This window comes from Haliotis cracherodii, unplaced genomic scaffold, assembly GCF_022045235.1.
Source record: "Haliotis cracherodii isolate W230 unplaced genomic scaffold, xgHalCrac1.p SCAF_2, whole genome shotgun sequence".
Lineage (NCBI taxonomy): Eukaryota > Metazoa > Mollusca > Gastropoda > Lepetellida > Haliotidae > Haliotis > Haliotis cracherodii.
The window spans coordinates 21,916,359-21,941,344 of NW_027266275.1; the positions used below are offsets into that span (position 1 = coordinate 21,916,359).

The 24,986-nt window shown below is 38.8% G+C and overlaps 1 protein-coding gene across 1 annotated transcript in view; it reads left to right on the forward strand.

The window, feature by feature from the left end:
* Positions 1-20,594, forward strand: part of LOC139467409 (cilia- and flagella-associated protein 337-like) — an 80,998-nt gene extending 60,404 nt beyond the window's left edge. Inside the window, exons 12-24 of the mRNA XM_071248967.1 lie at positions 3,714-3,977; positions 4,697-4,861; positions 7,095-7,247; positions 8,317-8,501; positions 8,742-8,828; positions 9,663-9,799; positions 10,213-10,361; positions 12,211-12,381; positions 13,462-13,540; positions 13,907-14,082; positions 15,735-15,860; positions 16,790-16,936; positions 17,656-20,594. Of these exons, the coding sequence (XP_071105068.1) occupies positions 3,714-3,977; positions 4,697-4,861; positions 7,095-7,247; positions 8,317-8,501; positions 8,742-8,828; positions 9,663-9,799; positions 10,213-10,361; positions 12,211-12,381; positions 13,462-13,540; positions 13,907-14,082; positions 15,735-15,860; positions 16,790-16,936; positions 17,656-17,940 (2,124 nt within the window). The 3' untranslated portion in view covers positions 17,941-20,594. The remainder of the gene's footprint in view (positions 1-3,713; positions 3,978-4,696; positions 4,862-7,094; positions 7,248-8,316; positions 8,502-8,741; positions 8,829-9,662; positions 9,800-10,212; positions 10,362-12,210; positions 12,382-13,461; positions 13,541-13,906; positions 14,083-15,734; positions 15,861-16,789; positions 16,937-17,655) is intronic.
* Positions 20,595-24,986: the final 4,392 nt, after the last annotated feature.

The following is a 24,986-nucleotide window of genomic DNA, read 5'->3' on the forward strand; positions in this document are numbered from 1 at the left end:
ATAGCATATTTCATTCACAAAAGAGAAAGTGTCACTTTTATCATTATTAATCAACATAAGATGTGCTTTTTACAATAAATCTTTCCTGATATTTTTAGTCCTTTCTCAATTGTATTAAATATGCATGTTTCGTCAGGCAATAATATTATGCTCTTTGAATCAAATTTGAAATCTGTTACATTGACAAAATGTCATGTTTGTCACCCATTAGGCCTTTTATATTTTAAGTTGGTTTACAAAATCGACTTACAAAAAGATTCCTGAAATTCAAAGAAAGAATTTACTTCTGATAACTTTGAGGGGCCAACTCAGTTCTACAATTACAGTCGAACTTCCATGTGTCAAACTCGTGGCCCTGGAAAAAAGTTTGAGTTATCCAGAGTTCGAGACAACCAACTAAAGTGCATTTTCGAAAACCAAACATCATGTTATGAGAGATTATGACATGTAATCTAATCATGTTTTGTTTCATACTTCGTTTCAACTTCGATAACCATATGTAATTCATTTTTGTATTCACAAACAATTCAATATCACGTTGTAACAACTTCAAACATATTGCCATTTTGGAAAGGCTTAAAAAGATGGAATGGTAATAAAAATACGGATTCTTTACATTTGTAAAAAGTCTTGTCAGGATTTTTTATCCATGTGAACAAAGTATTTCTTGGAATACCAAAAACATTTGCAATGTCAGCTTTGGATAGCCGACTGTTTACTGTAGGAGTTAGTTTGTACTTATCAATAGTCTTCACTGTTAATGTTCTCTTCTTAGGTATAGTAAAATCTGATACTCGTAGTTCAAGAATACATTTACTAACATAATCTTTATCATTTTACTCATTTCTCAATTTTTTAACTGCATACCAGCAAATGGGAATTCCACACATCCAATTCAACAGATAGTTAATTATGATAAAAATAGATGTAATTTGCAAGGATGGGAAGGTGAATTTGAGACAATCAGAAATTTGACACTTCCTAGTTTGACACAATGAGTTTGATGAAATGAAAAAAACACATGTGATTTTAGCACAGCTGTTCGTAAGAAATGGTGCATAATATGTATTGAAGTCTTTATTCTCACTAAAAAGACCAATGAGTTATCTTTCGGTATCTTGTTAAAACGTGTTTGTTTTTCATTCATTAGCAGCAGTACTAATCTGGAAGTTTATTTTCGACCACCATATTAAATTTTAAGCCAAACATTTTGTAAACCAGCCAATAAGAGGTCTTACAATGCAAAGTATTATCAATTATATATCAATCCAAAGTGAAACAGAAATGTGATTAACATTATAGTGATAGAGTGGGGCTGTGTTTCACTTTTGTCATTTTGCGATTTAAACCAACCAAAGTTTTCTCAAAAAATTGCGAACAGTAGCAAGAAACATAACTTGGTGTATAGGGGGCGGTAGGGTAGCCTAGTGGTTAAAGCGTTCGCTCGTTACGCCGAAGACCCGGGTTGGATTCCCCAAATGGGTACAATGTGTGAAGCCTATTTCTGGTGTCTCCCGCCATGATATTGCTTGAATATTGCTAAAAGCGACGTAAAACCATACTCACTCACTCATTATAGTGTATAGCATAGCATTCCAAACACATGCCATGGGTTGTGTGTATTCTTACAAATATTGTGACTAACTTTTGTGTCATTTTATGTCGTAACCAAGGTCATGTCCCAAGGTCACCTGTCGATCAGCTTTGTTTTGTCTAGTTCATCTCTTCATATTTCGTATCACCATGACAAAATCTGATACCGATATCTAATCAGTCTTGTCAGACAACTTACTGCTGCAATGATGCAATTAGAATATCTGGGCGGCCTAAATGAGTTGTCTGCATCAAGACAGATACAGCTGTCATTGTTTGGGTAGTGTGAACACAGCTAGGTTGTAGGGACATTGGGTGACAAGTAAGTATCGTATCATTTTTATTTTGTAGCAGTGTGCATGGCTCTTAGAGTGACTGTTGCACTGGGATTTGTTCATATTTTTTGTAAATGTTTTTGTTTCTGCTGTTATTGAAATGAATAACTGAAGGGTTTTATTACATATGCAAAATGTATTGGAATGAAATAAGATTGTTTGAAATAAAATTAACTATTTCCTTTATAGATATGATTGGTCTACGCTAAAAATATTTTGTTTGGGTTGACTTGAATGAGGTTACTGATAATCTCTTGAAAAGAATACCCCTACTGATACCTGGAATGCCTGCAGTAAATGAAAGCAGCAAAACCATATCCATGATTATAAGAAATCTCCACTAAAAGCTGAGTCCTATAGGCGATAAAGATGTGGAACATCACATTATAAGGGGCAAGTTTCTTCTAAATGCAATAAAGGTGTGGAACATCACTTTGTTAGTGGCAAGTTTCTTCTATAGGTGATAAAGGTGTTGAACATCACTTTTTAAGGGGCTATTTTCTTTTATAGGCGATAAAGATGTGGAACATCATTTTTTAAAGGGCAAGTTTCTTCTATAGGCGATAAAAGTGTGAAACATCACTTTTTAAGGGCCAAGTTCCTTCTATAGGCGATAAGGAAGTGGAACATCACTTTTTAAGTGGCAAGTTTCTTCTATAGGCGATAAAGATGTGGAACATCACTTTTTAAGGGGCAAGTTTCTTCTATAGGCGATAAAAGTGTGAAACATCACTTTTTAAGGGCCAAGTTTCTTCTATAGGTGATAAGGAAGTGGAACATCACTTTTTAAGGGCCAAGTTTCTTCTATAGGTGATAAAGAAGTGGAACATCACTTTTTAAGGGCCATGCTTTCTCCTGTAGGTGATAACAGTGTGGGACATCACTTTACACAGGGCATGTTTTCTCCTGTAGGTGATAACAGTGTGGAACATCACTTTACACAGGGCATGTTTTCTTCTATAGGCGATAAAGGTGTAGAACATCACTTTTTAAGGGGCAAGTTTCTTCTTTAGGCAATAAAGGTGGGGAAACATCACTTTTTAAGGGGCATGTTTTCTCCTGTAGGTGATAAAGATTAAGGTCTGTGACATAACTTTACAAGGGGCATGTTTTCTCCTATAGGGTATAACGGTATGGGACATCACTTTCCACGGGGCATGTTTTCTCCTTTAGGTGATAACAATGTGGATCATCACTTTACAACGGGCATGCTTTCTCCTATAGGTGATAACAGTGTGTGACATCACTTTACACAGGGTATGTTTTCTAATGTAGGTGATATAGGTGTGTAACATCACTTTAGAAGGGGCATGCTCCCTCCTATAGGTGATAACGGTGTGTGACATCACTTTACTAGGGGCATGCTCTCTCCTATAGGTGATAAAAGTATGGGACATCACTTTACAATGGGCATGTTTTCTCCTATAGGTGATAACGGTATGGGACATCACTTTACACAGGGCATGTTTTCTACTATAGGTGATAAAGGTATGGGACATCACTTTACAAGGGGCATACTCTCTCCTATAGGTGATAAAGGTATGGGACATCACTTTACACAGGGCATGTTTTCTCCTATAGGTGATAAAGGTATGGGACATCACTTTACAAGGGGCATACTCTCTCCTATAGGTGATAACGGTATGGGACATCACTTTACACAGGGCATGTTTTCTCCTATAGGTGATAAAGGTATGTGACATCACTTTACAAGGGGCATACTCTCTCCTATAGGTGATAACGGTATGGGACATCACTTTACACAGGGCATGTTTTCTCCTATAGGTGATAAAGGTGTGGGACATCCGAGAACACACTTGTCTTCAAACGGTGCAACTCAAGTTCCCTAGCAGCATCCACGGACGGATGCCAGAACACGGTCAGTTCCCCCTCCACTTGCAGGGGGCGCCACACAGCGCAGTCCTCGTTACCAGCAACGACTACATCGGCATGCTGAAGCTTGGGCAGGTGGCAGCACCACAGAGCGTAATGCCCACCACACATGATACACAGCTGTGTTGTGCCATTTACAACCACTTCTTCAAACAGGTACATATACACGTGTGGCTTATTGAAATTTAACATTTGAAACCTCTGGCTAACAATGTCAGTTCCATAAGGAATGTCCAGGCATCAAGTACTACACCCACAAATCAGGAAACATGTAATGTTTGTCTACTGATACCTGGTACCCAGGTTTGGTATATAAGTAGTGCCACAGGTTTAGTAGTTTGGTACCATCTTGCCTTTGGCCTAATAGATCTGCATAATTTGAGAAATGATCAAAACTTGTTCATATGGATGAGTTCTTTGTTAATGGCAACACTTTATATACTGGACTTTTGTCTAAATATATGAGTAAAGATTAAATGTGTTAAAACTTAAAAGGCTGTTTTAAGAATGCTGATTTTCTCAGAATAATCTTTTGTATATGGTGAAAAAAATAATCTTGTGTCATGGACTCATGGTTAGACCCTTTTCTCTCAGTTTGGCCATTCTTACAAATATTGTTCTGCTGCAAGTCCAAAATGTGTTGTCGGTTTAAGAAGGAAAATTGCTTGTGGTCAGCCATTTAAACATACATTGTACATGTATCTGATTTGTCATCTGACTTTTCAATCTGGCCCAAATATTATGAAAGGGCCTTCATCCTACCTCATCCTTTGTGTCATTTATTTAGTGATTGCGTTTACTCTTGTGGTAGAAGTGTATTGGAAATATGTCTTCATTCCTCAGTGTTGAGATTGAGTGTGTATGTATTCCGACAGGTCGTAACCGGCTGTGACTCGTCCTGTATCGCTGTCTGGGACATTGAGAGTGGCAGGAAGTCTATTGTGTTCTCCAATGCCCATGGAGACGAGGAGATCACCTGCATGGTCTTTGATGAGACGTACAGGAGACTCATGACCGGCGCCAGGAATGGAACCATCAAGGTAGGTGTTGCAGACAGGCTACTTGCACATCTGCAACACTAATCTCAATCGCATAAAAATCAGATCTTAGTTCTTGCTGCTGCTAAACAAAGATCTGAGGATATCCTGTTACATGTCACGTCAGAACAACTTAGGTATTCCCAAAGACATTCTAATACGTCTAATTATGTTCGTCTAATTCCGTCAAAATCATCATTTGTCTTGCAGGGAACAAATTTGAAACTGAAGAGATTTTCCATAGCCAGTGAGAAGTACTGCCATCTATTAGACATTCAAGAATTTTCTTTTGTTCAGTTTTCAGATTGTGAATAGAGAACTTTTCAAAATATTTTTCAAAGCATTCTCAGGATTGACTGTTGTCTGTCTGACACTAGTGTCATAAAACTTCAGAAAACTGCTTTCTGGTTGGCTTATGTAGATTTCTTGTTAGTCATTTCATTGGTCGGTCAGGGTTCCTGAAATGTCATTCTGACAATACCTGTATGCAATAAGACCTGATTTTAATGAGATTGAACTAATCTACATATAATCTCCATGATATCAGGTTCCAGATTACTTGTATTACGACCCATGAAGATTCGGAGTAGAATAGGTCTTCAGGAACCCATGCTTGCCGTAAAAGGTGACTACGCTTGACGTAAGAGGTGACTAATAGGATCGAGTGGTCCGGCTCGCTGACTTGGTTGATGTATGTCATTGATCCCAATTGCGTGTATTGATGCTCATGATATCAATATCTGGATTGTCTGGTCCAGACTCGATTATTTACACAGACCGCCGTCATATAGCTGGAATATTGCTGAGTGCAGCGTTAACAACAAACAAAAAAAAAGCAAAAAAAAAGCTTGTATTACAATGTCAATAGCACAGTTCAATCATTATGGCAAGGTTACAATAACTTATGAATCACAGGGGGGGTCGGGTAGCCTAGTGGTTAAAGCGTTCGCTCGTCACACCGAAGACCAGGGTTCGATTCCCGACATGGGTACAATGTGTGAAGCCCATTTCTGGTGTCCCCCGCCGTGATAATGCTGGAATATTGCTAAAAGTGGCGTAAAATCAGACTCAATCATTATGAATCACAGTTTGGGGGACAAAAATACCTTTTTGAAATGTATATTTGATGAAGCCAGCAATAAATTTATTATCAAACATGTAATCTGCAAAAACACACTGAAATGATGACCATACGAACATGCTTTCTATACTACTCAATGTTTGAAAGGGATAATCAGATTGTCATTCTATTGAAATATATACTTGACATATTATGAGAATCAGTTTTGTGTGTATGGAAAGTTGTAAATATCCCTGTCGGAAGTAGAGTAGTATATACAGTATGATTCACAAATAAACCTCAGGATTTAGAACTTGTAATGGAAAATATCGATGGCAGTGAGAAGGATAGGGACAAACTATCTACATTCTTATCATCTATCTTGCTAGAAGTTTGAAATGAAGATTGATTTGGAGATCTTATTCTTGTTGGTGCTTATAACCTCCAAAGGTCACACCTAAACAACCTAAAGAGTATTAGAGCTAAAATTGATGGAATTATCATAAAACCGCCTGCATTTAATCAGAAATGAGCTGGTCACTGTAACTTGATAATGCCCTCATATTGCTTGACGATGAGCCATTATCACGCCTGTTGTTAGGTAACGTCATAGGATAGGGATAGGTGACATCACGTTCAATAGTGATGTTATCTGATTTGTTCTCTGACGTTTCCATATTTGTAAAAGTGGGTCAGTGACATTCGTGTTGATTACAGTAAATATTTCAAAATCAATATTGTTATTTCTTTTTATCTGATAACAAATTCCATCCATTTTTAGCTATAATAACGGTAACGCTATTTTTCAGGGCATTATCATTTGCAGAAGCCCTCGGTCTTTTCAACCGCCCTCCTCTGTCGGGCTGTTAATGGAAGACCTCGGGCTTCTGCCAATGATAATGGCCTGAAAAAATAGCATTACTATAATATCATAGAAAATAATATTTCTATGGGCGTAAGTGTAATTTTGGGTGATGCATTCGAAAACTAATGAAATTCCACCAGTTGTATGTAACAAATCTTCCTCACTCACTCACTCACCTACAAGCACCTGCCTTGTCATGTTGTAGGCATGGAACTCACTCACTCACTCACTCACTCACTCACTCACTCACTCACTCACTCACTCACTCACTCACTCACTCACCTACAAGCACCTGCCTTGTGATGTTGTAGGTCTGGAACTTCCAGAATGGCCATAACCTGCACAAGCTAGAGGCTGCAGCAGAGGCCGAGGTCACCGGGATCCTGCCAGTCCGGGACAAGAAGATGATCCTGTCAGTGGGTTGGAGCAGACTGCTCACCATCTACGATGACTCAGACCAGGACGTGAGTATACAGGGACAGAACCATCAGTTACAATAAGCAACAGGTACTTGTGTACGTTATTCACTGCACTATAGGTCATGGATACATTATTCCTGCATTCAATATGTAAATAAAGATCTGTAAAGACATAGTGTATACAGGCTGAAACAGCTACATTCAGTTGTATGGCTATTGGTTTTTAAAATGTTAAATGCATAGTTGTATGCAAGAAATACAAAAGTAATTGTGCTATGGTGATTGTGTATTTTAGCAAATACTCTGGAACATTGTAGCCCTTGAGAAAGTTATTCTCACTTTCGGACTCTTAAGAAACATTTGTAATTTTCTTTTTAATTACAAGAATAGCTGTAAAACATCTCACTGACATCTTAAAGACGACTTTATTTTGAAAACAGGTCATCAACTGAGTATTTACAGTGTCTGTGTGACGCCACACCCCTAATTATAGCGCGAGTAATCGCGATAACCATGGCCGTCCAAAAACGTATGATGTCCGAAAACCTATGATCCAACGATACTATTATTTCTTTGTAGCACTCTGCTGTACTTTGTAAGTCACCTTTAGGTAGTAATATCATCATGACATGACCATCTCTTCTCTGGTTAGAATTGGTCCCCAGCATCCTGTGCCTCTCGTAAGAGGCAACTTAGATCAGGTGGTCATCGTTGGTGACCTAGCTTATTGCGTGTCCTGTTGCGTGGGACGTTGTTCATAATATCAATCACTGGATTGTCTGGTCCGGACTCAATTATTCACTGGCGGCTGCCATATTGCTGAGTAAGAAAGTCAATAACAAACAAACCTGTCAGATGGTTGGTTGGTTGGTTCTTTTACGTCGCACTCAGCAATATTCCAGCTATATGATGGCGGTCTGTAAATAATCAAGTCTGGACCAGATAAATCCAGTGATTGACATCTTGGGTATCGATCCGCGCGATTGGGATCGATGACATGCATCAACCAGGTCAGCGAGTCTGACCACCCTATCCTGCTAGTCGCCTTTTACGACAAGCATGAAACCTGTCAGAACAGAATGTGAACATGCAATGGTACTTTGTCGTGTTCCAGAACATGTACATCACTGCCAACCAAGACTGGAAAGGGGGACAACTCCACAAAGATGACATTCTCTCCATCGACTTCTGCCCACCGAACTTTGTTGCAACAGCAGGATTTGATGGGGAAATTATTGTATGGGATTTGGAAACAGAAAAAATGTTTATAAGACTACGTAAAGGACAACAAACAAATTTGTAAGTGACAGGGAAAAATCTTCTTTTTTTTGTCACCTTTGTAGATAAATGTTTCATGTTTTTCATCTGCTGAATTTTTTTTCATCCTCAAAGAGATTCTTTTGTCAAGCCATCCTAATTTACAATGATTTACGAAGGTGATGTGTGATGCTGCAGACATGTTGAGATGTTCAGAGTAAAAGTGATGATGCTGATAGCTTACATCCAGGTCTGTAATATGTACTTTTATTTCCATTGCAGAAATAGGAAAATAGAAGATTTAACAGCTTCTTTGAAAAATGAACGACCTAATTCTAGACACAAGAAAAAGCATCGAGTCCAGAAAGGGTAAATGAAGCAGCTCAAGTTTACTGATGATACATGATCCACAACTGTAGGAAGGACATGGAAGTTAGAAGGGGTGATGATGCTCCTCACACAAATAGTGCATGCATGCGTGCATGCGTGTGTCTCTGTGTGTGTGTCTCTGTCTGGGGTGTCTGTGTGTGTGTGCGTCTGTGTACATGTCTGTGTGTGTGCCTGCATGTTTCTGTGTGTGCGTGTGTCTGTATATGTGTCTGTGTGTGTGTCTGTGTGTGTTCCCTCAATTTTTGTTTCAGTAAAAAATAGATGTCATGCTCAGAGTTGTTTTCTAAATACAGCTGCCATTGTGGGGATTCCAGGTTCAAATTGACCCAAATAAACCTTTGCTTGTCTCATGAGGCATATGAATGGCTTGGATGGTCAGGCCCAGCAATGTGATTGATAGCATGTCAATGGTGTGGATCATTGCTTATAATATTAATCATAGGTTTGCCTGGTCTAGACTCCATTATTTTCAGGCTGTTGTCATATAGTTGGAATATTGCTTACTGCTGCATTAAACAATGAACAAATTACAGCTGATTGACTTTTACCGAAGGTCATGGGGTCAAAGTCATCCTGTACTTAACTGAAATATGCATCCCCCATAATCCATCTGCTTCCATATAAGGGTGACACCCTTGTTCCAGCCCTGTTCCTGCACTGTCAAGTCCAATCTTGCCAACGATTTACTGCCTACTTTACAACGATTTATGAAGGTGATGCCTGACGCTGCAGACAAGTTGAGATGTTCAGAGTAAAAGTGTACGATGATGTTTGCTGCCCTACATCTGGGTCTGTTCTTGTTTGTGTGTCCAGTGAGCCGGTTCCAGTGGACAAGGTGATGTTCCTGCGAGACCGGGCTGCCATCAGGTTCACGGAGAGTGCCGTGGTAGTGTCCAGTGAAGGGGGGGTGCTTCATTGGTGGAATATCTACACCCCGAAGTCAGAGCTAGGTGCAGTAGCAACTGTTGATTACTTTATATAGAGCATATTTGTCTGTTCTGTCATGTAACATATTTATCTCATTTTGTGACAATGGCTGACAACGGCTGACAAAGGAGACTCTATCACTCCATGAGATAAGTGTTTCATTTGATAAGAAAAGAGAAAATAATGTCCCGTTTATTATGTATTTGCGTGTTTGATTTTCATGTTTTTACAGTGAAAATCACGGTGTGATTGAGGTGGACTGGATGTTGAGATCCAAATGAATAGAGAAATGGTATTTAATCTGCATCAGATTGACTTGTAGTAGACTGATAACTATTAGTCGCTGTGGTGGCCATTTTGAAAGATGGCCGCTACAGACACTACTGGACATATCTGCGATGGCCCTACAGCAGAAACAGCTCTTCTTCTTCTCTAGGTTTCTTTAGTGCAACAGACAGTGTGGATGACTCCGTGTTGGCCATGTGTTCAAAACCAAGGAACACAGCCGTGATTACAGGGGATACAGCGGGAAACATCAAGGTGTGGGACACCTCGGACTACTGTGTCAAGCCAGACCCGAGACATGTAAGTACTGTGTCAAGCCAGACCCCAGACATGTAGGTACTGTGTCAAGCCAGACCCCAGACATGTAACTACTGTGTCAAGCCAGACCCCAGACATGTAGGTACTGTGTCAAGCTAGACCCCAGACATGTAACTACTGTGTCAAGCCAGACCGGAGACATGTAACTACTGTGTCAAGCCAGACCCCAGACATGTAAGTACTGTGTCAAGCCAGACCCCAGACATGTAACTACTGTGTCAAGCTAGACCCCAGACATGTAAGTACTGTGTCAAGCCAGACCCCAGACATGTAACTACTGTGTCAAGCTAGACACCAGACATGTAAGTACTGTGTCAAGCCAGACCCCAGACATGTAAGTACTGTGTCAAGCCAGACCCCAGACATGTAAGTACTGTGTCAAGCCAGAAACCCAGACTTGTAGGTACTGTGTCAAGCCAGACACTAGACATGTGAGTACAGTGACAAAATATACCCTCGAAATTTGCGTATAGTGTCAAAACATACACTAGACATGTGAGTATGGTGTCAAAACATACACTGGACATGTGAGTATGGTGTCAAAACATACACTGGACATGTGAGTATGGTGTCAAAACATACACTGGACATGTGAGTATGGTGTCAAAACATACACTGGACATGTGAGTATAGTGTCAAAACATACACTAGACATGTGAGTATGGTGTCAAAACATACACTGGACATGTGAGTATAGTGTCAAAACATACACTAGACATGTGAGTATGGTGTCAAAACATACACTGGACATGTGAGTATGGTGTCAAAACATACACTGGACATGTGAGTATGGTGTCAAAACATACACTGGACATGTGAGTATAGTGTCAAAACATACACTGGACATGTGAGTATGGTGTCAAAACATACACTGGACATGTGAGTATAGTGTCAAAACATACACTAGACATGTGAGTATGGTGTCAAAACATACACTGGACATGTGAGTATGGTGTCAAAACATACACTGGACATGTGAGTATGGTGTCAAAACATACACTGGACATGTGAGTATAGTGTCAAAACATACACTAGACATGTGAGTATGGTGTCAAAACATACACTGGACATGTGAGTATGGTGTCAAAACACACTGGACATGTGAGTATGGTGTTAAAACATACACTGGACATGTGAGTATGGTGTTAAAAAAGACACTAGGCATGTGAGCATGGTGTTAAAACATACACTAGACATGTGAGTATGGTGTTAAAACATACACTAGACATATGAGTATGGTGTTAAAACATACACTGGACATGTAAGTATGGTGTTAAAACATACACTGGACATGTAAGTATGGTGTTAAAACATACACTAAACATGTGAGTATGGTGTCAAAACACACACTAAACATGTGTTTGATATTTATAGGTATTTATAGGTATATATAGGCATACAGCTGAACAGAAAGGTTCACTGTGGTTTTGGGATTCCGAGTCAGAAAAGAAGTAGAGTTAAACGTTCATCAGAAAAACCATAAGGCTCTTCAACGCATCATCTAGGTATGTGTTGTACTTAAGTAATTCAGGCAACAACAAGAACTTATCTGAGGACCATGTGTGTATATTTATGATTAATTCTATCATAAATAAAAAGGACTGGAGCAAACCATCTGACTTGTGATTTTGAGAGAGCTACATCATCCCTAGAACCAAGGAGTGGTTGGTTGATAAGTACAAGTGACCAAAGGTAGAATGGTAAGGTACCCGGAACCTAAGGTTACATAATGTTGGAGGACATTTTATCCACATTGAGTGCATGTGTGACAATTCTGTGGTCGACCTGTACATTGATCCACGCCCCTCACCAGTCTCCCTGCCATCCACAGCGAGTCAGGACGCGGCCGCCCCTGGAAGCAGCATTCAAGGCCCATGATGCAGCAGTGGTCAGTGTGGAGTACCTTGAACACGATAGCCGGGGCTTCATCCTCAGTGCCTCCACTGACAAGACTGCCCGCCTCTGGACAATGGAGGGCTACTACGTAGGGACCTTCGGTCAGGTAGGAGACTTTTCATTCAAGCTTGTATGACTTGTCAAGCAGTCATGCTGAGCCTCAAAGACTGTCAGTTTGGAAATGGTGTTGGTAGACCACTGGTATATTCCCTGCCGGACATGATGGCAGTGGGAGACAGGTGTATGTCCTGATAACCTAGGTTGGTTCTCCTAGATCCACTACCTGCTGGGTCCTGTTTCAACTACCCGGACCCATGGTCACGTGACCTTATTTATAACTATGAAATAATGCATCTGCAGTCAAAACCGTGCTTGAACAAGTGCACTGTTGACATTTTTATTTTATTGTTTTATCTTTCAACCAACCAAAAAACATTATGATTGGTGATAAAGGTAACATGTTCGGCGTGGGTATAAAATATTATTGTGACTTTGTTTCATTTAATTTTTTTTACATAGGCCTATACAGATTGTTGGCAAATTTCAGGGATGAAGAAAGGTGACGCAAACATTTAAACCATTGTTAAAATACCCCCCCTGGTAGGTTTATATTTTTCAACTTATATTGGTTGTTTAGACTTTGTTTTTCTTTCAAAAAGTTTTGAATATACCAGACTGGTTTAAACTGACTGTTTAGACCTGGTCTAGGGCCAAACTAGAAGCAGGTACAGTCATACAGCCCACTTTGTTCATAGATACCCCGAGGTCAGGGAATAATTATACAATCCAGGGTACCTGGGTATCCATTTACTGACCAACCCAGCCCTACATTATAGCCTCTTTTGCTCAGTATGTGCACTTACTATTATTACAAGTTTCAATTATTTACCAATTTACATAATAAATTAAATAAATAATAAATTTACATAAGTAATATGGGCGCAAAGAAAGGTGACCCAACACGAGAACTAGATGCCCATGTTTTGATGTGAAAATTGTGTCCAAATTGCGTAGAATGATGCTTATGATGTCAATCACAGGATTGTCTGGTCCAGACATGATTATTTACAGACCACCATCATATAGCTCGAATATTGCATCGTGTGGTGTTAAACAACAAATGAAAATGTCAACTGAAATTCTAAGGGAAGGGAGGTAACTCTTGACTTCTCTATTACCCACACAGAAATTCCCATGGGATCTGAACGATGCATCCACATGGGCCCACCCAAAGACACCTTTCAACATGGATGACGAAGATAAAGGTAATTAACCTTGAGCTGTGATAATCAGCTTATTACTCCAGCATTTGTGTTATTTGGGAATTAATCGCTTTTTGCGTCAAGATGTCACTTTTTGTTGAAACCGTCCATAGTGGACATTCACTTCAAGAGACAAGGACTAAAAGCGATACTGTACGAGCAATCACTACCACAAGAGCTATAATTTTAATCCACTCTTTTGATGTACCGTTGTGACTCTATGGTGATGTTTTTTGATAAATCCACAGTAAATTGATTATTAGAGGGTAGAGTGAGGTGAAATAGGGTTATCATTGCGTCCATGATTACTGCACTTTGTGGCTGCTTGTAATGTAGATGTAGATGCTGATGTAGATTGCATGTTAACAGATGAATCCAACACTGAGGGGACCGAGGCCCCCAAGAAAACCTCAACGACCTCTACGCCTCGGGAAGACAGTGATGTGGAGGAAGAACTGGAGAGAGGAGAGGACAAGGAGGAGACAGCTGCTGAGGAGCAACAGCAAGATGAGACTGACAAGCCTGAATCAAAGACCAAACTAGAAGTGGGTTTGTGTTTTCTTCCTTCATGAGTCTGTCTGGCACAAGATTCAAAATGTTGTAGTTTGAACTCACAGCGAAATTGTAAATCATGAAATTAGTGCTTCACCAAATTAATGGGAGTGCCAACCCCTAGCCTAAAATTGGTCATGAAATGAATTGGAGTGCCAATCCCTAGCCTAAAATTGGTCATGAAATTAATGGGAGTGCCAACCCCTAGCCTAATATTGGTCATGAAATTAATGGAAGTGCCAACCCCTAGCCTAAAATTGGTCATGAAATTAATGGGAGTGCCAACCCCTAGCCTAAAATTGGTCATGAAATTAATGGGAGTGCCGACCCCTAGCCTAAAATTGGTCTACTACATACTTATGGGAGCTTTTTAATGTCATTGTGCCCAGTATGTGCAGTGAATCTGGCGTGGCAAACCCAATATCTCCGCATATAAATGTGTCACATTATTTATGCAAGCAGTGCTTGCATTAATTTCTTGCTTGCGTCAATTTCATGATTTACTGTATTGTGTTCATGGATCACTGATGTTTGACTATGAGGGGGTATTAAATTGTCTGTCAATTTCATTTTCTTCTGTGTATTTATTGAACCTGTCATAAGTTCTGTTTCACTCTTTCGATTTATTTTAAAAATTATATCTGTGTATGGCATTTTGATTTTAATAAATGATGAAGACAATAACAATATGCTGCTGCTACAGGGTCAAGAACAAACTGTTTTTCAAAGCAAAGGCTAAAATCAAAATTATAAAAATTGTGTTTATTTCATGAATGTGTACGCATTGATAGGAACCATTTTTTGAAGATTTGAATGTAAAATGTTCTCGATAAGTTTTGGAGGGGATCATCTTGGAAACATTAGGGATTTACAAAGTTTGATGACAAATAAAATTTTGTTCCTACAGAATAAAATTTCATGAAAATACCGTTTTTCACCCATTTTAGCCTCACCTCTGTATTTTATATCATTATCAGACTATAACATGCAAGTCTCATTCTAATTCATGTGAACGTGTATTTAGGTTTACAAATTCGGCAATCCTTGTGAGGCAAAGAGACCCTTTCCCTTCCTGTATTCCTCCTGCTCTTGTACACTGACGGTGCCAGAAGAAATCAAGTGCATTAGTCGCACGATCTCACAAATATGTACTGTAGGTCATTATTGCCTAATCAAAACTAAATGACATAAAAACACAACCTTTGAAACAAACAAGTCTCACGTTACAGAATAGTTACTGTATTTACTGATATACATGTATGTAGTAGCACCACCTTTCAAATTTGATGAGTCAAACAAAATTAAAGATTTTTAATGAATATTGTTTATGGGCAAGTTTATGTTGTAAATAGAGAAATATATAAATATTGCACTGTTATTAATTTCAAATTGCATCGGGGAAACTAGCTTTGAGTAAAAAGATGAAATCATTCAATACAAGACTTACTAACTGCTTTGAAATTTTTCAAGATATCAAAATTTGAGTAATTGATAAATGATCCTATGGTGGGATCCAGGTCCAAATACAAATATACTTTGAGGTAACTATATTAGAGTGAAGACCTGTAACTCTGCACTACACCACGTCTGTTTTCTGTACCACGTCTCATACCAGCACATTTCTGTCACAATCACACTTTCACAGGCACGGCCTATGTCTGTAGTTGTCCGTCCTGCCAAGTCTGTCAGCAGTGAATTCCCCCGAGATGCCAAGTTGAAGTATCGGTCACAGACATTCGCGTTCGGGTTTGAGAGAACAGACCCTTCTAAGGTACAGTATCCCCCCAATAGATTGCTTTTAATTGTTTAAAGGCCAGAAATGTTTTCACATTGCACTGCACTATTGAGAATTGTGTACTTTTTTTACAATTAAAATGGTCTGATTTTTATTTATTGCTTTTAAGATTTTACAGTTGCTGTACATTTTATTGATCAGTTTGTATTTTTCAGCTGTATAAGAGATATGTCACATAGTATTCTGATAATTACGGTGCAAGGTACCTACAGTAGTAATTCCTGGTGGACAGATCATCCATAATGTCATATTTTGTAATAGTTTATTCTGTATATTACTCATACCCATGTCCTATTGTATTGTTCTGAACAATGAAGGACATCCTATTGTATTGGTCTGAACAATGGAGGACATCCTATTGTATTGTTCTGAACAATGGAGGACATCCTATTGTATTGTTCTGAATAATGGAAGACATCCTATTGTATTGTTCTGAACAATGGAGGACATCCTATTGTAGTGTTCTGAACAATGGAGGACATCTTCCTGAGGTAAGGGAGGTAACTGACTGTAGTCCAGTGGAAAGTTGACTTTTATAGTCAGTTATCCCCCTTGCCTCTGGAAGATGAGTGAGTGAGTTGGGTTTAACACTGCTTTGATGCTTTGAACAGTTTGCCAGTTATACCACAATGTGTCCGCATAATGTGGGAGGAACGCAAAGTGATTCAGATCTCAGATGTTTACCACTTTGTGAAACCAGTGAGCACAGGTATGGTGCTGGCAAACCTATAAACACAATCAGGCCCCAGAAGATGTATGGAGCAGGGTGTTACCCTAGTGCAAATGGACAATCAGCATGGACAATTGCTGAAACGCACATTTGCAAATATCGAAAAGTTAATGCACTGTGTCAATTAGACTGAAATTGAGAGAAGATATTTACATGTGTCAGTTCTCTCTTTTAGACATTCCTTGGGGTGAAGGTAGAGAAGGAGTTTGCCCGTAAGAAGCTAGACCGCCAGGAGCGCCGGACTGTGTTCGGGGAGATCAACCGAGGCACGACATCCAGATTTGGCAAGCTGTGTTCTCCGTACCAGGCACTGACCACCACGGTAATGCATCATGGGCAGCATACAGTGCATGTTATCAAATATGATTTATTTTAGGGAGGTGGGGTTGGGGGGTGGGAAGAACATGTGGGATTGGTCTTAGGACTGTATCATATTTTGCTAACCACCAACCCCATTTTATGTAACACTTCTTCAGGCCCTCCCCTCCCCCTACCCCCCCCCCACCAACCAAAAAAAATTAAATAAAAATAAATGTAACATTTTTTCATGAAGCTAATGATATACTTGTCCCTTAATAATGTTCAAATATATAATAATCTTGTGACCCCCCAGTCCCCCTTTTTCTGTGACATTTTTTCATGACACCCACCTACATCACCCACCACCCTAAATTAAATGAACAGTCCCTTAGAAAAATAATGTTGGTCCATACTTTTTGCCTGTTGGCATGTTCTGCCTATTAATTAAATATTTTTCTAAGACCAGTAGAAACTTGATAGAGTTTGAAAATTAGTTGTTTTTTGTAGCTTGTCCTGCTTGAACAAGACAAAAATGTTTGCTATGTATACGTTTACTGCTCGAAGCACTCAGAACTGTTTCAATTTCATGACGCTAACATAGTACTAGCCTAAGAGGACTACCATCATGGATTTGTACAATTGCTCAGAACAATTTCGTAGTCCACGGGTATTGAACAAGCATTATTTACGAAGACTGATGTTATGATGATTGTATGAGTCATGTTACAATCCACATTTCAGGACTTCAAGGACGTCCAGCTTCCTGATCAACTGCCTGTCAGTGATCGACTCAAGAGTCTTGGTTTTACCGGCATCAAGCCCACTGAGAGTGATATCACCGCATTAAACTTCTCGTATGAAGTTCCAGACTCGCCCCCTAGTGGGGAGGACACTTCCTTCTCACGGGGGAACCTCACCAGTAAAGGATCCGACAGTTCTACTAAACTGCCGCCTATCAAATCTGGGAGGTGGTCAAAGTTACCGGATAAATTGGGTGGCTCTAAAAAGTCATCAACTGTTGCATAATGGATCCAGAATCTCCAGTATGTGAGGAAGATTATGCTACTGTATCTAAGCAGTTTTGTGGAAGATATTATCACAACATATGCTTTTCAATACAACACCGAACAGGGAGATGGCAATTCCAGCAATTGCTGGAAGTCTTTTTTTTAAGTCAATGATCTGATTCTCTAGGTGTTCATCAACAAAGTTTCAACAGGATATCCATCAATAAGAAGATCCTGGATGTTACACCTGCAGATAGATAAAAGCAGACATATACTATAGTTTCAACAGGATATCCATCAATAACAAGATCCTGAATGTTACACCTGCAGATAGATAAAAGCAGACATATACTATAGTTTCAACAGGATATCCATCAATAACAAGATCCTGAATGTTACACCTGCAGATAGATAAAAGCAGACATATACTATAGTTTCAACAGGATATCCATCAATAACAAGATCCTGAATGTTACACCTGCAGATAGATAAAAGCAGACATATACTACAGTTTCAACAGGATATCAATTAATAACATGATCCTGAATGATTTCGTGGCATGTTTTGCCAAACTCTGAAAGGACTACTTTGCAAATACATGTAGTAAAAAAAAATCAAGGTGCTAATAAATAAAAGCATCACTTAAATATTGAATGTATCATTTAAATGGTGGATAAAAATTAACTATAAGCTTTTTAACAACTTGAAATCCCATTTAGAATATAAAAATGTAATTTAACTAACCATTGAAGAAGATCACTGAAACAACATCTTGAAATTTCAAGTTGTTTGTATATCATTTTCAAGCATGACAAGGTTCATAATGTAGTGCAAATTCTTTAATTTGACCTCTGTCAACATTTGTTGAACAGCAATAGCTGAATTACATGGTATAAGTGAATTGACAACTCAAAAAGGGAAGATTATTTTTCGAGGGATAAAATGGAATTCTGCATTATTTATCAATGAACAATCTGTGCCTGTTCGTTGCACAGAATGTATTATAATATTTTCAGTATTTAAGATGTTTTCTGGAAACTGGCTTCTGCTGTTTCATAGTCCTTGATGTTGTTGTTGGAGAATAGTACATAAAAATTTGCTTACCACTGCATGAGTAAGTGAAAGAGTGCTAGTTTATCTTGTGTTGTATACCGGGTCTGTTCCATATTATTGACAGGTTAACATCCATCAACATTTTCATGACACTACACACTGTAAATTGAGATAATGGCTGATTGTCCCACCTTGACCTTGAAGCACACTGTTCTCTGTGTGCACCAGCGATGTCTGAACTGTCTACCTGAACAACACATGTGATGTCTGTGAATGTTTTGTCAATATTTTTGTAATCCGTGGAATTATGTGAGTTTAATTTAACACCTCCTTGAACAGTATTCCAGTTATAACACAGTGTGTCAGCTTGATGTTGGAGGAAAGTCTGAAGTGAAGCACTTCCACTACCACTTTAGTGAAACAGTGCTGACATACCTAGAAACATAATCAGGGCGAACCAGAATTTCGAATCCTGTTACACCAAAGGGACGCAACTCTGCACATTGTAAGCTTCACATAGCCATATCTCAGCATGATTGTTGTTGACATTTACAAACATTTACAAACATTTCCTAATTTTCCTGTACTTCTGCTTGCTTGAGATTTTGTTCAAAGTATTGAATCACTTTGTGTACATTGACATTGATCTTTTTCTCTTTTTTGACCTTGACCCAGGTCATTCTGCTCAATTCTTTAAAAATACATTTTTTTTACTGTAAATAGACCTAAAAGTAGTTGTGAATATTCCTAATCACATGTTTAAAAATTGTATTTATTGTTCTTCATGAAAATTATTTATTTGTGGAACGTGCCGTGGAAGTATATCGAACAGTAAATACTGCTCAATATGAATATTTAGAAGAAACACATGGATAGGAGTTATAGGAATATATACATACATGTTCTATTATACAAAGATGTACAGAACTCATGGCTAACACAGACCTGTGATATTCTCACATTGTATATAACAGCAGTTGCCATGTGAGCCATACCCGATGTCCAGAACAGGAGACAAGGAAGGCATGCTTGAATGTACTTCCACACATTATTAAATGTTATTGAAATAGAATTTATTTTACTTACCTACGTGAAGGACACACTAAATTAATCACCTGATCATCAAATTTCCAAAACCCTTGATTGAGATATTTTAGAGATTGATATGGTTCATTGGTCCAGGGATTGCTCTTCATTGAAGACCGACACAAATCTAAGCTGAGCCATGGCTGGGCCTCTACTCCAAGATGTACAAAGTCATGATAAACAACAACTTTAATATCTGCATTCATTTTCATTGCTGCATCAGACATATACTATAAAAAGTGGTAAATACTATATTTAGAAATTGACTTCAATAATCTTTGAGTTTATGGGGGTAATAACATAAAACGTTTGTGCAAACTGTGTAATTCAGCACGGCAGATTTATGCAAAGTGTCTGTACCGGTTTTTACGTTTATACTTCCATAAATGCAAATATATATTGAATTTGTTTCTTATTGATAGATATATGGACAGTAATAACTTTACAGACTGCTTTTTTTGTCAGTAACACAAACAATCTGTAGACAATAATACAAAAAGTCAGCAAGTCTGGAAACTGTTGTCCCTTAGAGGGTGTGGCAAAATCTTAGGGTGGGGTGGGGGTGGGTGTTGTTGAGGGGGTATAAATGTAATAATAATTGATTGCTTAACCAATCATTTCATAAGAAATCATGTGTAATGTATTCATGAAGTGGTAACTGGTATATTCTATCTTTATTCTATAATATGCAGCTATATTTAAAAAGTTCAAACAGAAAGTCAAACAAGCTGTGTAATATTTGGTATCACTGGACTCAATCGCATTAAAATCAGATCTAGGTTCTCGCTGCCGCTAAACAAAGATAGCGAGAAGATCTGATTTTAATGAGATTGTACTGGACTAGTAATCACTACATGCTGGGCACAACATGATTAGTTCATCATAATAAATGTAAAGATATTTTAGCCAACAATCAAACTTCAACAGAAAAAATAATTTGCAGGTGTAGTAGTAGTGGTTTATTCAGTAATGTCATGTATAACCTGTGCCTATGGCCTATATTAGTTTTTTTAATAAACAACTACTACACCTGAAATATAAATGTTTCCATAGTATTATGAAAGAGAGAATTTTAAAGTATTTGAAACTAATATGGTATAGACCATCAGACTTTTAGATTAAGATTGTCAGTTTATTTTGATTACAGAGTTTAATTGTGACATGGATGAAGTCAAGGTGATGCAGAAAGACCCAGCACCAGTACCGATGGTCCCCCTTTTACAAGGGATGTATGGGGGGGTGCAGATCTGACAATTAAAATTGCTAAAAAATACTTTGGTTGTATCCTGACAATATTTCATAAATTTCAGTCTTGATATAAGTACAAGGGTGTTAAGGTTTACTGTATATAACATTATGAAATATACTAGATCATGTTACCATTTTTGTTAAGTTTGTATTTTTATACATTTTAAATCCATATATTTTAAATGTGTGCTTTTTTGTATATGCAAATTATACCATATCAATAGATTTGTTTTGAGTTGTTATTCTTTATTTAATACAAAACTTGTGACATACAATCACCGATCACAGTTTTAATTTTAATGATTGGGGTTTAATCAAGATCACAATTCAATGAAATATATTATCCGAATGAATAGAAATATGAGGATGTGAATTGAGCTTGGATATAAGCAATCGTTTTGTTGACAAGATAGGTTTCACATACCTGTTGCTATCACTGGATTGTCTGGTCCAGACTCGATTATTTACCGATCGCGGTATAGCTGGAATATTGCTGAGTGTGGCGTTAAACAACAAACAATCAAACAAACAAACCTGTTGCTATCATTAAGGGCAACTAAGATGGGAATCTGTTGATCAAAATGGTTGTTGAGTATGACCAGTGGTTGTATGTTTGGTGAGTGGATCACACAGACTTTCAACTGTTTGTTTGTTGAACGCCGCACTCAGCAATATTCCAGCTATATGACGGCGGTCTGTAAATAATCGAGCCTGGACAAGACAATCCAGTGATTGACATCATGAGCATCAATCCACGCAATTGGGATACAATGACATGCTTCAACCAAGTCAGCCAACCTGTCCACCCGATCCCCGTAGTCACCTCTTACAACAAGCATAGACACTTTTTACAGCAAGCATGGGTTGCTGAAGACCTATTCTTACCCGGATCTTCAGCTGTCAACTTTCAACTGAACTGCATGTCATCACACATCAATAGTACAGTGACCCACACTGGTTGGATGATCAAGCTTTAATTAACCTCTGCAACCTGTCAATCAAACCCCATTGACCAATAAAAAAAAAGTGAAAACATTCAAAATTCCAACCTGTTCCACTTTTATGAAAATGAAATATTTTTCAGGTCAGTTTTATATACAGACCAGTTTCCAATCATCACAAACATCTAACAGTTAATAAACATGAAAGTTGGAAGACAAAATAACTGAAAATTATTATTAGTGTATCTAGAATTGCACGATGCTAGACAAGTCTCCTTCAACGTGGCACTTATGGAAAGCTTAATTATCTCCCCAAAATGACATGGTATAAATTACAAACGTATCTGCGTGACTTACTGTGTTTAGTTCCATTGAAATTGAGCGGGGTTCTTATCAGTATGCAAACTTTATGGGGAGAGTGTCTTTGTAATGTGTGTTGCAATTTCTATGTAACGTGTATATAAGTCCATAGTTTGGTAGCTCGTTTTCTTTGGTAGGCCTGCAATTCTATTCTGATTGTTGGTGCCGTGGATAACTCCACTGTGGTGAGAGGGTAGTTACTAACAGTTGCATCGATATAGCGAGAGTGGGTGCTAGTCTTGCGGTTAAACTTGCCCAAAGTATTTCCAGCTCCGCCTATTATGGGATACCTCTGTGTGTATTCCAGGATAGAATTGGTCCTCCGCAACTTATGCTGGCGACGAGAGGCTTGTCATCATATAGAAATTCGCGTGTGTTGATGCTATAAAATAAAGGGTGGTAATCAGATTGATTTGGAGACTTGAACCCGAGACTCAAGTTATAAAAAATACTAAGGGCGACAACTCTACCTTCTATAGAAAAAAATTACATTGCCCCTGAAATTTCTTGAAAAACATGATTATGCTTCAGACCTCTGAAAGAAACGTAACTGCCTGCCACAAAAAAATCATTGTTACAGTCTCATAGTGATAAACAAAACAATATCTGGTTTTGCCTCGACAAGCATAGTCGCCATTTACGGCAAGCATGGGTTGCTGAAGACCTATTCTACCTCGAATCTTCACAGGTCTCATTGGGTATGAATACAAACTTAATGTAGCAAGCTAGACCAATACAGATAACAGACACACTTGCGTTAGTTTCCTGAAAGCATTTGTAGATCCACAAGAGAGTATTTGACCAAGACATGGCTTGTCACGGGTTCCAGAGTAGGTCTGGGACGAGTCCAAATTTACTACCCGGGTACCCATCACCCTATTACCCGACCTTACCCGGATAACCGCTGTAGATATCTAGCGATAGGTACAAACTGTCCGATTTGGAAAAGTTTGACCGTAGCCCTGGCAAAATGTATTTAGATACACGTGAAAAGCGATCTGGTCATGCATACGCTGAAGTTTACTGTATGACGTTTTGCCTTAACTCAAATATATAAAAGTCAGAAGGAAGAGTGCATAGTCAGAGGGAAATGGGAACATAAGGGACTTGTAGTGTAACCATGGCGTTTTAGATCATTTTTGTCATTAAACAATATATTACGTGACTAACCACGGGTCCGGGCAATCCTGTGGGTACCCGGGCCCTTCTTAGGACCCACTCGACCCGAGCACCCGAGGTACCCGTCCCAGCCCTAGTCCAGAGGTGGTATATGGGAGTGGGGGAACCAATTTCCTTTTTAGACACCTTTGTTTGGGGTACTTTTTACACGTTGTTTTGTAACCTGCCAAATAAAGTGGAACACTCTAATCCGGGATGATCCTTTTACGTTGAATTTGGCTGGAGAAACAATGTTTGATTTTAGTTGTTGATTAGTTGTAATGTCTTTTTAATAATGTATAGATAATCCCTAACGAACACAAAGCCAGACATATACTAACTGATAACAGACACAGTTAACAGGTCCAGCGTACAGTGTGTATTTGATGCATCATTGGTCAAAATGATATTCGATGCAATTTCCTATTTTGACTTGTACGAAATGTTACCGTGTTCTTTCAGGTGAACAATTGACAAGCCTGTGCGTGTGTTTATGACTGGTGCCATCGCTGGGGCAGGATATGCTCACCTTTTCGCGGAAATCTGGAACACGTGCTCATTATATTGGCGGAATCATACCATGGACTTTCTTACGATTATGGAAAGAGTTTTTTGTCGAACAAAAGGCGTGCAGGACATGCATACAGTCATTTATTAATAAAACTTGATACCATAGACATGCGTGTGGCCAAGCTCGCAGAACTGTAATCTTGGAAAGGTTAATACAATGTACATGTTATTGAAGGACATGCGGTTCCCCAGCCGTGAAGATCCGGGTCGGAAAAGGTCTTCAGAACCAATGCTTGTCGTATAAGAGGTGACTATGCTTGTTGTAAGAGGCGACCAGCGGGATCGGGTACTCACGGGGGAAAAAACAATAACAAAGGCAACAACCAGTTCGGGGAATTGCGTTAGATCAGTGCCCCTTTTTAAGGGGCTAAAACAAGGACTGGTCGGCACGGAGTCAGTATACTGTGTCTGAGTGGGGTATTCATGCTAAACTGCGGCATGGTATCTCAGGGAGCTAGCACTATAAATCGGCATTAGTCTGGACTAGTACAAGCAGCCACACATACACGTGCATGCACGTCGTTATATAAGTGCAATAATCTTGGACGCGACGTTAAGCCCCATTTCACCTCACCTCATCTTTGTAAGTGGGTGAGTTTGGTTTTATTCCGCTTTGAACAGTATTTCAGTTACATCAAAGCGTGTCCTC